We start from the raw sequence: 14,882 nt of genomic DNA on the forward strand, positions 1-14,882 counted from the left end.
TAAATTTACATTCTTTAGAAAGACATAGGTTAAGAGGGGACCTGGTAGAAGACTTTAAGTGGCATAAGGGTTATAACAAGGGGATGTAGGCAAAGTTCTTAGGATCAGCAACCTGGGTAGAACAAGAAATAACGGGTTCAAGCTTGAAAAATTTAGGTTTAGGAAGGAGATAAGAAAAAATTGGTTCTCAAATAAAGTGGTAGATGAGTGGAACGGACTCAGTAGTCATGTTGTTAGTGCTAGGACACTAGAGAGCCTCAAGAGAAGATTAGACAGTTTTATGGATGGCGATAATAGATGGAAATAGGTAGGTATATTTCATACAGGGACTGCCACGTGTAAGCCTGGTCGCTTCTTGCAGCTTCCCTTATTTCTTATGTTCTTATGTGAAAAAAACATATATATATATATATATATATATATATATATATATATATATATATATATATATATATATATATATATATATATATATATATATATATATATATATATTTTTTTTTTTTTTTTTTTTTTTTTTTTTTTATGTAGGAAGGATACTGGCCAAGGGCAACAAAAATCTAATAAAAAAAAATGCCCACTGAAATGCCAGTCCCTAAAAGGGTCAAAGCAGTGGTCAAAAATTGGTGGATAAGTGTCTTGAAACCTCCCTCTTGAAGGAATTCAAGTCATAGGAAGGTGGAAATACAGAAGCAGGCAAGGAGTTCCAGAGTTTACCAGAGAAAGGGATGAATGATTGAGAATACTGGTTAACTCTTGCGTTAGAGAGGTGGACAGAATAGGAGTGAGAGAAAGAAGAAAGTCTTGTGCAGCGAGGCCGCGGAAGGAGGGGAGGCATGCAGTTAGCAAGATCAGAAGAGCAGTTAGCATGAAAATAGCGGTAGAAGACAGCTAGAGATGCAACATTGCGGCGGTGAGAGAGAGGCTGAAGACAGTCAGTTAGAGGAGAGGAGTTGATGAGACGAAAAGCTTTTGATTCCACCCTGTCTAGAACAGCAGTATGAGTGGAACCCCCCCAGACATGTGAAGCATACTCCATACATGGACGGATAAGGCCCTTGTACACAGTTAGCAGCTGCGGGGGTGAGAAAAACTGGCGGAGACGTCTCAGAACACCTAACTTCATGGAAGCTGTTTTAGCTAGAGATGAGATGTGAAGTTTCCAGTTCAGATTATAAGTAAAGGACAGACCGAGGATGTTCAGTGTAGAAGAGGGGGATAGTTGAGTGTCATTGAAGAAGAGGGGATAGTTGTCTGGAAGATTGTGTCGAGTTGATAGATGGAGGAATTGAGTTTTTGAGGCATTGAACAATACCAAGTTTGCTCTGCCCCAATCAGAAATTTTAGAAAGATCAGAAGTCAGACGTTCTGTGGCTTCCCTGCGTGATATGTTTACCTCCTGAAGGGTTGGACGTCTATAAAAAGACGTGGAAAAGTGCAGGGTGGTATCATCAGCATAGGAGTGGATAGGACAAGAAGTTTGTTTTAGAAGATCATTAATGAATAATAAGAAGAGAGTGGGTGACAGGACAGAACCCTGAGGAACACCACTGTTAATAGATTTAGGAGAAGAACAGTGACCGTCTACCACAGCAGCAATAGAACGGTCAGAAAGGAAACTTGAGATGAAGTTACAGAGAGAAGGATAGAAACCGTAGGAGGGTAGTTTGGAAATCAAAGCTTTGTGCCAGACTCTATCAAAGGCTTTTGATATGTCCAAGGCAACAGCAAAAGTTTCACCAAAGTCTCTAAAAGAGGATGACCAAGACTCAGTAAGGAAAGCCAGAAGATCACCAGTCGAGCGGCCTTGACGGAACCCATACTGGCGATCAGATAGAAGGTTGTGAAGTGATAGATGTTTAAGAATCTTCCTGTTGAGGATAGATTCAAAAACTTTAGATAAGCAGGAAATTAAAGCAATAGGACGGTAGTTTGAGGGATTAGAGCGGTCACCCTTTTTAGGAACAGGTTGAATGTAGGCAAACTTCCAGCAAGAAGGAAAGGTAGATGTTGACAGACAGAGCTGAAAGAGTTTGACTAGGCAAGGTGCAAGCACGGAGGCACAGTTTCGGAGAACAATAGGAGGGACCCCATCAGGTCCATAAGCCTTCTGAGGGTTTAGGCCAGCGAGGGCATGGAAAACATCATTACGAAGAATTTTAATACGAGGCATGAAGTAGTCAGAGGGTGGAGGAGAGGGAGGAACAAGCCCAGAATCGTCCAAGGTAGAGTTTTTAGCAAAGGTTTGAGCAAAGAGTTCAGCTTTAGAAATAGATGTGATAGCAGTGGTGCCATCTGGTTGAAGTAGAGGAGGGAAAGAAGAAGAAGCAAAGTTATTGGAGATATTTTTGGCTAGATGCCAGAAATCACGAGGGGAGTTAGATCTTGAAAGGTTTTGACATTTTCTGTTAATGAAGGAGTTTTTGGTTAGTTGGAGAACAGACTTGGCATGGTTCCGGGCAGAAATATAAAGTGCATGAGATTCTGGTGAAGGAAGGCTTAAGTACCTTTTGTGGGCCACCTCTCTATCATGTATAGCACGAGAACAAGCTGTGTTAAACCAAGGTTTAGAAGGTTTAGGACGAGAAAAAGAGTGAGGAATGTACGCCTCCATGCCAGACACTATCACCTCTGTTATGCGCTCAGCACACAAAGACGGGTCTCTGACACGGAAGCAGTAGTCATTCCAAGGAAAATCAGCAAAATACCGCCTCAGGTCCCCCCAACTAGCAGAGGCAAAACGCCAGAGGCACCTTCGCTTAGGGGGATCCTGAGGAGGGATTGGAGTGATAGGACAAGATAAAGATATGAGATTGTGATCGGAGGAGCCCAACGGAGAAGAAAGGGTGACAGCATAAGCAGAAGGATTAGAGGTCAGGAAAAGGTCAAGAATGTTGGGCGTATCTCCAAGACGGTCAGGAATACGAGTAGGGTGTTGCACCAATTGCTCTAGGTCATGGAGGATAGCAAAGTTGTAGGCTAGTTCACCAGGATGGTCAGTGAAGGGAGAGGAAAGCCAAAGCTGGTGGTGAACATTGAAGTCTCCAAGAATGGAGATCTCTGCAAAAGGGAAGAGGGTCAGAATGTGCTCCACTTTGGAAGTTAAGTATATATATATATATATATGTATATATATAATGTGTGTGTGTGTGTGTGTGTGTGTGTGTGTGTGTGTGTGTGTGTGAATATATATATATATATATATATATATATATATATATATATATATATATATATATATATATATATATATATATATATATATATATATATAAATTTAATTTATTCAAGGGAAATTTAAAATTCCCCTTGATTTTTTTTTTCTACGATTGTTTTTTGTTTTGCTTTCTGTTTTGTTGTCTTTATATTCTCGTGTAGTGTAGCTTTCTGTTTGTTTATTTTTTCATACCACTTTTCCTTGCCTTATTTATATTAATTATTTGTCATTACTCTTTTATTTTCTCTTTAATTTCCCGTTTCCCTTTTCATTGTTTTTCCTTAATCATATTCCCCATTTATGAATTTCCCTTCTTCCGTTTCCACTATTCACTATGTTATTATGTATTTCTGTTGGCTTGCATATTGAAATTACCTTTTCCTTATCATTTACTTTTCATTAATCATCTTTTTTAATCGATTCTTCCCATTCACTTTTTTTTTTTTTTTTTTTTTACACTGACTCCACGTGTTCTTCCAAAGAAGACAACATTTTCTGTTTCGTTACCAGCACTTTTGATAGTAATTAATGTAAACATTCCACTACCTACAAGTACAATGAAATTAGGGCCTGGTGTGGATTTTGACGCAGCGGTGATGAAGGTGGTGGTGGTGGTGGTTGTACTGTTAAGTTTGATTTACGAGTAAGTCTTATCGTTCCGCTCATTCCCTCGGCTGATGCCTTTGTTATCGTTGTGGTTGTTGGTGACGCTGTTGTTTTCATTACTATTATATTTTGCTACACACACAAAAAAAAAAAGGTATTATTATTATTATTAGTAGTAGTAGTAGTAATAGTAGTAGTAGTAGTAGTAGTAGTAGTACTAGTAGTAGTTGTAGTACTATTAGTAGTAGTAGTACTAGCAGTAGTAGTAGTAGGTGAACTATCAGTAGTATTTGCTCTTGTTCATCTTGTTCTTGTTCTTTTTAGTACTACTACTACTACTACTACTACTACTACTACTACTACTAGTACTACTACTACTACTTTTGCTGTAGCTATTGAAGTTGAACATACCAATTTATAGACCAAGATATCCATTGTTGCTAATGATTCGAATATATATATATATATATATATATATATATATATATATATATATATATATATATATATATATATATATATATATATATATATATATATATTTATTTATTTATTTATTTATTTATTTATGGTGAGTAAATATTTGGAAAGAATTGCCCTCCAACGTAGTCAGGTCGGATACAATAGAAACATTTAAAAATCGCCTTGATAAATATCTAATATCAAATCCCCGGTTCTCACTGTTCACCTCCTTATAAAAATCTTACCGCGGATATTTAGTCTTTCGGTGCGATTACATCTGTCATCTGATGAGGGTATATGTGACTGAGGAAGAAAAGCAACTAATTCACAACAAAGAAAATGAATCACATTAAAGAGACCTTGGTGATGGCTAGGTTCCTCGGCGACTTGCTGCTGACCCCGTCACAATAATGGTATAAGGAATGGAGTCCTTGCCAGGCAACTAACCCATCACTATAGTCACCTAGTAAACATTTTTTTTTTTTTTTATGTAGGAAGGGCACTGGCCAAGGGCAACAAAATCAAATAAAAAAAATGCCCACTGAAATGCCAGTCCCATAAAAGGGTCAAAGCAGTGGTCAAAAATTGATGAATAAGTGTCTTCAAACCTCCCTCTTGAAGGAATTCAAGTCATAGGAAGGTGGAAATACAGAAGCAGCCAGGGAGTTCCAGAGTTTACCAGAGAAAGGGATGAATGATTGAGAATACTGGTTAACTCTTGCGTTAGAGAGGTGGACAGAATAGGGGTGAGAGAAAGAAGAAAGTCATGTGCAGCGAGGCCGCGGAAGGAGGGGAGGCATGCAGTTAGCAAGATCAGAAGAGCAGTTAGCATGAAAATAGCGGTAGAAGACAGCTAGATATGCAACATTGCGGCGGTGAGAGAGAGGCTGAAGACAGTCAGTTAGAGGAGAGGAGTTGATGAGACGAAAAGTTTTTGATTCCACCCTGTCTAGAAGAGCAGTATGAGTGGAACCCCCCCAGTCATGTGAAGCATACTCCATACATGGACGGGTAAGGCCCTTGTACACAGTTAGCAGCTGGAGGGGTGAGAAAAACTGGCGGAGACGTCTCAGAACACCTAACTTCATAGATGCTGTTTTAGCTAGAGATGAGATGTGAAGTTTCCAGTTCAGATTATAAGTAAAGGACAGACCGAGGATGTTCAGTGTAGAAGCGGGAGACAGTTGAATGTCATTGAAGAAGAGGGGATAGTTGTCTGGAAGTTCGTGTCGAGTTGATAGATGGAGGAATTGAGTTTTTGAGGCAATGAAGAATACCAAGTTTGCTCTGCCCCAATCAGAAATTTTAGAAAGATCAGAAGTCAGGCGTTCTGTGGCTTCCCTGCGTGATATGTTTACCTCCTGAAGGGTTGGACGTCCCACTCAGTCATATTTAAGGAAGAGTAAACGTCTCATCTGATATCAATAATAAAAATAGGACCGTATGTAGACTAGATGTGATAGAAGTAAAAATCATCTCTTAATTACTTTCCTCTCAAATTACGTTTTTTTTTTTTTTTTTTTTTATGGAAATGTTATTTCCCTTTTCCTGCCAGCTTCTCTAGGATCGATGGGAGCGTGGATGGGGAGGAGACTTCTGTGCTATCTTGTCTTTCACCTTTTTATATCCTACATGAGTCTGCTCCCGGGAATTAGGTATTGTAGTTGTACGGTGATAAATAATATTTCAGTGCGACCTTTGCAATGTCTTCATATATTTATGAAAGCTTTTGTTACTGTGGAGTTTGGTTGAAATATTATTATTATTTTTTTTTTTTTATAGAGATTTTTTCGTTGTATTTGTCCAGCACATTTTTTTATGTACTAAAAAAGAAAGAGATAATTTAAATCCTGAACTTTAATTTCATTTGCATAAAGAAGTTTAAATTAGAGAGTGAAATGAAGAAGGACTCCTTAACGTGTGGGAAGTGCCTGCCAACCTACTATGGAGGGTGTGCTGCGCAAATCATGATTGTATAGGAGCGTGATGTAACCTGTTCACACTGATACCACTTACAGACAAGCCTTCAAGTACCTTGGTGTTTCGTAGTTGTGGTTTAAATAATGTTTTGACTTGTTTAGGTAATCATCAGAGAAAGAGAGAGAGAGAGAGAGAGAGAGAGAGAGAGAGAGAGAGAGAGAGAGAGAGAGAGAGAGAGAGAGAGAGAGAGAGAGAGCGGACAGGTAGGCAGGAAGGCGGACGGTCAAACAAATAGGCAGGGAGGCAAGCAAGCAAACAAGCAAGGAAGGAGGCAGTGATAATAGAGTAGCAGACAGACAAACAGACACATTAAGATACACAGAATTGCACCTAAGCTGGGGACAGAGACTCCCAAGCAATCACGCACCCACCCACACAAGACAGACAGAAGGTCAAAGATATACTGATATACGTACTGTCATACATTCTTCAACTGTTCGGTCAATATGCAGACGCTACACGAACTTACATATTTTACTGTGCGTCTCGAAGGAGTAACGCCGGGAGATGACAACGTCCGCCCTTTACTGCTCAGGGAAGCACAGGGACTGAGTGTGTTGCTGGCTGTTTGTTGGAGTTTCAGGATTCACGAAGGCTGACGAAGAGTTTCAAAAGTAGGAATGTATTGGAGAGAGAGAGAGAGAGAGAGAGAGAGAGAGAGAGAGAGAGAGAGAGAGAGAGAGAGAGAGAGAGAGAGAGAGAGAGAGAGAGCACGAACATAAATTCGGAGAGGCTGAAAAAGAAAGGTTGAAGTAAAAAAAAAAAAAATCAAACGTATAGACAAGTAAATGTACATACATGCTGACACACACACACACACACACACACACACATTGACAGTCATAGCGCCACACACACAAAAAAAAAGCCACAAAATAACAGAAAGAAGTGAAAAAAAGAAAACATTGAAAGACACAAGCCGGAGTGAACAAGTGACATCAGGACGAGAATGTAATCTAATATTAGTAGGCGCCTGAAGTTACTCGGAGAATGACATACTTAAAGGCGAGTGAGGAAAGAAAAGAGCAGGGTTTAACTTGGAAAAAATTGCGGTAATGAACAAGGAAAATATGAGGAAATAAAGCACTAGAGTGGGAAAATATGTAGCAGATTGAAAGGAAAAAAACAGGAAATTAAGTGATAAAATTGGGTGATGCCTAGTTGGATAGGTTGCAAGGTTAGTATTCCTGTGAAGGTTATGCATGTCTGTGTGCTTGTGTGTGTGTGTGTGTGTGTGTGTGTGTGTGTGTGTGTGTATGTGTATGTGTATGTGTGTGTGTGTGTGTGTGTGTGTGTGTGTGTGTGTATGTGTATGTGTGTGTGTGTGTGTGTGGGGCTCTTGAGGCGAGGGGAGCTTTCAAGAATAAGTGAACGGTAAAAAGAATAAATAGATAAAAAGGGGAAATATTTTTGCTGGGCTCATAAAAGCGTAAACATTTGCGTTGCTTTGATAAAATTGTGTGACCTTCAGGAAAGGGACAGTTTAATATGATAACGAGGAGGAAAGTATTGCTGTGGTGCCCTTGTGCCGTGTTGGTGAGGTTTGAGAGAGAGAGAGAGAGAGAGAGAGAGAGAGAGAGAGAGAGAGAGAGAGAGAGAGAGAGAGAGAGAGAGAGAGAGAGTATGCGTGAATGACGGCAATAACAACAGGTGAGAGATGAGAGGGAACAATTACAACACAAAATTAATGGGCGTGGATATACGAGAGTACATATTGAGCTGAGGAATGAACGTGGACGAAACCGTAACTCATGAATGATTGAATGAGTGAATGAGTGAATGAATAGAATGTGAAATGAAACTGGGAATAGATGTAGAAAAATGTGATGATACCAGTAGTAGTTGTAGGAGTATATAGTAGTACTAGTAGAAACAGTGTGGGACCCATATAGTAGTACTAGTAGAAAAAGTGTGGGACCCCATCTGATTATTATTATTTTTATTATTATTATTATTAGTAGTAGTAGTAAAAAAGACGGAGAAAAATAGTGAAAGAACGGAAGAGAGAGAAAAAGAGATATAATAGCAATAGTCGGAAAATAAATCAAAATGTAAAAAAAAACAAAAACAAAAACACTAGAAAAGGATAAAAAAAATAATGAGTAAAATTTATGTTGTTCCAGAAGGTCATCGCCCACATCATGTCATCGAACATTATTAAGTAAATTCCATTAAAATTCAGGCTTGCGATACCTTAGAAAAGGTCCCAGTTGTCAATGAACGTCCATCCATTACTCTTACAATGATTCGCTAGCCTGCGATTCACTGTAATAGCCCTGGACTGCCACTCAGCACCAACTCCCCTCCTCGGCAAGACACCACAGTCGTTATCTCCTCGTTATCTCTACTTTGCCGTGGAAATCTGCTGAACAATGAGATTGGTGAGACTAAAGTATTGCAAATGATTAGCACTACATATACCACTACTCTCTCTCTCTCTCTCTCTCTCTCTCTCTCTCTCTCTCTCTCTCTCTCTCTCTCTCTCTCTCTCTCTCTCTCTCTCTCTCTCTCTCTCTCTCTCTCTCTCGGGAGTTCCTTGATGAATTGCCATGTTCTCATGACTCTCTACCGCTATTTATTGTTCTTTCATCTTTTTATATCCTGCATGAGTCTGCTCCCGGGAATTAGGTATGGTAGTTGTACGGTGATAAATAATATTTCAGTGCGACCTTTGTAATATCTTCCTTTATTTATGAAAGCTTTCGTTACTGTGAAGTGTGGCTCGAATATTATTATTGTTTTTTTATGTAAATATTTTTCGTTATATTTGTCCAGCACATTTTTGTTATGCGCGAAGAAAGTAAGTGATCATTTAAATCCCGAACTTTAATTTCATTTGCATAAAGAAGTTTAAATTAGAGAGTGAAATGAAGAAGGACTCCTTAACGTGTGGGAAGTGCCTGCCAACCTGTGCTGCGCAAATCATGATTGTATAGGAGCGTGATGTAACCTGTTCACACTGATACCACTTACAGACAAGCCTTCAAGTACCTTGGTATTACGTAGTTGTGATTTAAATAATGTTTTGACATGTTTAGATAATCATCAGAGAGAGAGAGAGAGAGAGAGAGAGAGAGAGAGAGAGAGAGAGAGAGAGAGAGAGAGAGAGAGAGAGAGAGAGAGGCAGGAAGGCAGACGGTCAAAAAAACAGGCAGGGAGGCAAGCAAGCAAGCAAGCAAGCAAGCAAGCAAGGAGGCAGACAGACTAACGGGCGGGGAAAGAGGTGGATGGACATACAAAAAAGGAAGAAAGAAAGCAGACAGACAAACAGGGTGACAGGGTGACAGGGTGACAGACAGGGTGACTACCACCTTCATATTCTAGACACACTTTACTTTCCCTCCTGGCTTCAGCTCAAGGTTTTCCAAGGTCAGTTGAATTGCTTGTTTTCTCGGACTGATGCTAACGGCGCTAATCCGCGCATGGCTTAGCAGTGGACTGTCGGCTTTTCTCTCATCCTGGTACACGCGGCGATGGTACCAAGGGAATCATTGTCTTGGCGGAGTGTTAGGGAGGGTGAGGCGAGGCATGGCAGGGTATCTCTTGACTGGAAACCTTAAGTAAGGTAATCTAAGCGAAGTCGAACTGGAAGGTTTGCAATAAAATTAGTGTTGCTGCTCAAGCTGAAGGAGGATTGTTAGGATGTTACTTCTTAGAAAATAGCCTTACTTAGTGAAATATAGTAAAGATGGGTAAAAGAGAGAAGGTGAATTCTACTTGGGAGTGAGATACGCTTTGAGAGAGAGAGAGAGAGAGAGAGAGAGAGAGAGAGAGAGAGAGAGAGAGAGAGAGAGAGAGAGAGAGAGAGAGAGAGAGAGACAGTCCTTACAGTGAAAGCTTTAAGTTCAGTGAAATAGCATCATTATTCTTCATTGACACTCTTAAGCTGCAGACGCTAGAAAGAAATCAGTCACAACCCAGAAGACATGATATAGAAAAGTAGATTCAACTGTTTCCATATTTTCTCTTGAATATAAAGAACAGATAATAGATTGACAATAACGAAACGATTTACTCGTAAGAGGCTTTGCTTGGGATGAGAGGAGGTTAGGGAGTCCTGTTCTGGAGTGAAGCCGTAAACACTGGTGATGTAGAACTGAAATAAGAATTTGTCTCATCGTTGTCTCGTCAACAGCATTCAGCAACGTTCCCTTATAAACTTAATGAAATCCCACTCTTGTTTTAATACTAAGTAGGATAAACAGAGTCATAAAGTAGAACCGTGCATCTAAATATTTCAAATAAAAGTGTAGTCTCATACATACACAGCTCCGGTTAATGCTCCGCCACCTCGAGCAGCAACCACGCAGATTTACAGATTGCTGGAAAAAAAAAGAAAAACAAGAAAAAAAAAATTGTGATAGCTGTAGCTTTGTTGTTCCTTCTATAGTGCAGAGCCGCGTGTAGTGACTGTAGTCTCCTGAGTGCCCTAAAGAGGATCCTAGCTATAAATAATTTGGTAAACTGATGGACATAGTCAAGCAGCTTTTCTCGGATACTGTGTGTGTGTGTGTGTGTGTGTGTGTGTGTGTGTGTGTGTGTGTGTGTGTGTGTGTGTGTGTGTGTGTGTGTGTGTGTGTGTGTATCTGTCTCTCGGTGAGTCATTCCACGTGATGATGGCACCTTCATTAACAACCAAAGGTTCATTGACATAAAATATTATTGCAGAGAAACATAAAAATGCTCGCACAGTCTGATGGGGCCGAGTCTTACGACCACAGAATACCTCGAACCTGCTATTCTTTATATTAATAGTTCTGGAGAGACAGAGAGAGAGAGAGAGAGAGAGAGAGAGAGAGAGAGAGAGAGAGAGAGAGAGAGAGAGAGAGAGAGAGAGAGAGAGAGAGACGAAGCTGATATGATAGATCAATTAATACAATTATGAGCATCGGATCCCATGAAGGGCGACTAGAGGGCCAGAAGAGGGTAGGTACTACTCACACAAGTCCTTAGCCCTTATGTAGGGGAACTACTGGAGGCTTGGAATAAACTCTACGAAACCAGTTTTACTGCAGTTTTCATTACAACTGTTTGTTATTATTATTATTATTATTATTATTATTATTATTATTATTATTATTATTATTATTATTATTATTATAGTAGGTTTCATTACAATCCTTAATAATCAAGGCATTTAATAGTCATTCCTATTCTGAGATAAATGATGGTAGAGAGAGAGGGAGAGAGAGAGAGAGAGAGAGAGAGAGAGAGAGAGAGAGAGAGAGAGAGAGAGAGAGAGAGAGAGAGAGAGAGAGAGAAATATTAGTAATTGGTCAGGAGAATAACGTACAAATTTTTTCTTTTATAATGCAAAACTTTAAAAATATCATTGCGTTCATTAACTAACCTGCACTCTTTTCAGTTACACTTTTTGATATAAATTGTTTTTGCTTTGAAGAGAGCAATGGTGATAGAATCTAAGCAGATGCTGTCATGTTTGTTGTTTTGCTGTTAGATTTTTTTTTCTATATGTATGTATAGTGTCGAAATAGCAAAGGCATCGTAGAAAACACTAACATCTGGAGCTTCATCACTGTGTTTCAGGGAAAATATGAGTAAATCGTGTGAGTCTTGCCGTGGTAGGAAAGACTGCTTCCTGCGGGACCTTATCAAAAGTGCGTTTGGCACTCGTTTGGTAAGCTGCGGGACAAAAAAAAAATAGGATGCCTTTGGTAATGCGTATATAGGAATATTATTGCCAGCGAAACACTACCTTGGCTTTGCAGTGAGGCTTTTGTATTTAGATGACCGCAGGAACTGAAATATGTAGACACAACTATACTGGGCAGGTCCTGTGAAAGGTATCACACTAAATGTATTGCTTCATCCAGACGAGTTAGCAGCACAAGCATGAAGGAGGGTCGATCTCACAGGTGTTTGCTTTTGTTGAGATCCTTACCAAGAAGCGGTGACATCCAGAACCAACAGCAACTACGATATCTTTGTGGTCTGTGGAGCCTTTGTTGTTGTTGTTGTTTTGTTGTGTAAGACGACGTTATAGGGAACATCCTGTGTCCTCGCAGTAACCACACGAAAAGGCAGGTATCTTACTAGGAGTGGTCAGAGTGTTGTTGTTGTTGTTGTTGTTGTTGTTGTTGTTGTTGTTGTTGTTGTTATCAGAACCACAAACGGAGGAAGGTGGATGTGTTGTATTACTGAGCAACAATAAAGAAAGAAGAACAGATGAGTCAGGCCACCTTGGCAGAGATACTCAAAAGGGATTTTCATGTTTTGTGCCGTGAATACTTTTTATGGCTAGACTGAAGTGGTACTTATTATTTTCTAAGTATATCCTTGCTTGTTTTTAGGTTTGTGCCGCTGAATGTTGGGAAGCTTTGCATTTAAAATTTTGGTTCTTTTTATTTTCCCTATTTGATCTTGTTATATATGTAATTGTGCTTGTTCGTGTTATTTTGTTGCAACTGTTGTGCATATTTAACATTCTTAGCGTTTCAAGTGTGTTCTGTTTTCAGTGTTGTTTTTCATGTATCCATGTGTTTTTGATTGGAGGAATTTGACACGCTTTATTTATGACATTTCTTCAGTATTTATTCTTTCCTTTTTTGTTCATGTGTATGTTGTAACTCATGCAGTAAAGGATTTTCGGTGGTTCTGTTCATGGTGCTTCATTTTTAGCTCTTTTTAGAATAGTCAAGCTGCATCACTGTTTTGATATTTTCAGGAAAGGATGGCAGGTGGTGCCGCGGTGAACACTGCCAACACGTGCAGGAGGAAAGTGAGTACCTGCTTCATTACATCATGTGCACTCTGTTTGGAACTCGCTGTTAAACTTTTTTTCCCATGTCAACCGAAACTTGTCACTGTTGCCTGCCTTTCTCCTGTCAGCTTCCCACGAATCTATGAAGGAAAGAAAGGATGTGCTTCCATGGTATCGTGTCAGTAGTATTATCCATTGAAGGATTAGTTTAAACCTTTTTCCAAAGCGTTGTTTTTGTCTCCCATTTTTCTGCCTTCCCAGGGTATATATATGAAAGAAGAAAGAATGTTAGTTTAGTCTATAATGTTCATTGCAACATCTTACAGGGAAAAGTCCTTTTAGGATTAACCGAATCTTTTTCAAAACTATAATTTTTGTATTTCAGTCTTCGTGTGCTTATTTTAGTGTATGCATGGAGAAAAGAAGGATGCGAAATTATATATTTTCTATAATGGTGTCATCTTTTTGTTATAAATATTTACTTGGAGATTCAATTGAAACCTAACAATTAGCTATCATTTTTTGCGTTCTTATTTTTTTTTTTTTTTTTGTATATATCTTTTGTATGTACGAATATGTGAGTGAAGAAAGGAAAGATGCAATTACAAAAAAGATTTCCACAATAACAAGAATATGCACTTGAGGACTTTTTAGGTAACAAATATCAGATCTTCTAATTTATCCGTTTATTTATCCTTTACTGTGTTTTACCGTTATGTAGATTAGTAATATTTTGCATGTTATGATAAAGTGTCCTTGGAAACTATTACTGTAACACATTTCATTTAGTGTGAATTTGATTTCCACGTAAAAAAATATGGATAAATAAATAAATAAAATAAAAATAGAATAAAATAAAAATCTTTCCTTCTATGGAGAACACATATTTACATTTTCTTTGTTCAATGGGGAGTTTTCAGAACTAGTGGTTGTCACCAGGTGGCAGCACAGACACAAACTCTTCTCTCACATACAAGCAATATTAGATATACCTACAGTGTTATTCTATATATATATATATATATATATATATATATATATATATATATATATATATATATATATATATATATATATATATATATTTTTTTTTTTATTTCTTTTTTTTTTTATGTAGGAAGGACACTGGCCAAGGGCAACAAACATATGAAGATGCAATGGGCTTATATAATATATTTTTCTACGTAATCCCTTCTAAGTGGTAACACAAGGAAGATGAAACTCTTTTCATGAACAAATGTACATAAATTGATTTTTTAGTGAATCGGCATTTAGATTTATTTGGTCATCTTAAGATTTCCAAATGAATACACTCTTGATTGGAAACGTCTTAATCTAGACGACAGTAAACATAAAGGCAACATGTCTGTGACAGTCAAAAGTCCAAATTACATAGATCTCCTTCATAGTTTATGGAAACGGCAATTTTAATAAAAAAATTGGCAACTCGAGTGTCCTGGCGATAGTAATGCTGTATCTCTAACCAAAACAAACACCTGACTCGGCCGCGCTGGTTGAACTTAAGAAACACGTTGTCGGACATGAAGTTGAATGTTGCTGCGGTGCCCATCTCCACTACGCCCTAAGCAATGGATTACGGCAGCTGGACACTACAGCAGCAGCAGGATCGCCTGAGAGATGTTTGTTTTGGTTCTCGATTACTTTGCCTTGTCGCTCGCTTCGTGAGAAGGATTCTAAAATCCCAGAAAAAAAAAAAAAAACTAGAGCCGTATATCACGATGCTAGATAATATTGAGAGAATGTGGTCAAATTATTATTTTTTTTTTGTGTGTGTGTTAGATTATCGAGTAATCGAGTAAGTAGGTTGTGTGATTTTTTAATTTTTCCATTGTTCAAATCAATAGTTTTTATACTTGTAATATGATTTATTTAGAA

At 38.5% G+C, this 14,882-nt stretch overlaps 1 protein-coding gene across 11 annotated transcripts in view; it reads left to right on the top strand.

Annotated features, from left to right (window-relative positions):
* LOC135111971 (circumsporozoite protein-like) overlaps nt 1–14,882 on the top strand; it is a 175,442-nt gene that overhangs the window by 117,949 nt on the left and 42,611 nt on the right. For 10 of the 11 annotated variants that reach the window (XM_064025657.1, XM_064025649.1, XM_064025650.1 and 7 more), the window contains one exon: nt 12,951–13,004. The exons of the other annotated variant lie outside the window; for it this stretch is intronic. In XM_064025657.1, coding sequence (XP_063881727.1) covers nt 12,951–13,004 — 54 coding nt within the window. The remainder of the gene's footprint in view (nt 1–12,950; nt 13,005–14,882) is intronic. 11 annotated transcript variants of the gene reach the window in all.

The sequence above is a fragment of the Scylla paramamosain genome, chromosome 23 (genome assembly GCF_035594125.1).
Source record: "Scylla paramamosain isolate STU-SP2022 chromosome 23, ASM3559412v1, whole genome shotgun sequence".
Lineage (NCBI taxonomy): Eukaryota > Metazoa > Arthropoda > Malacostraca > Decapoda > Portunidae > Scylla > Scylla paramamosain.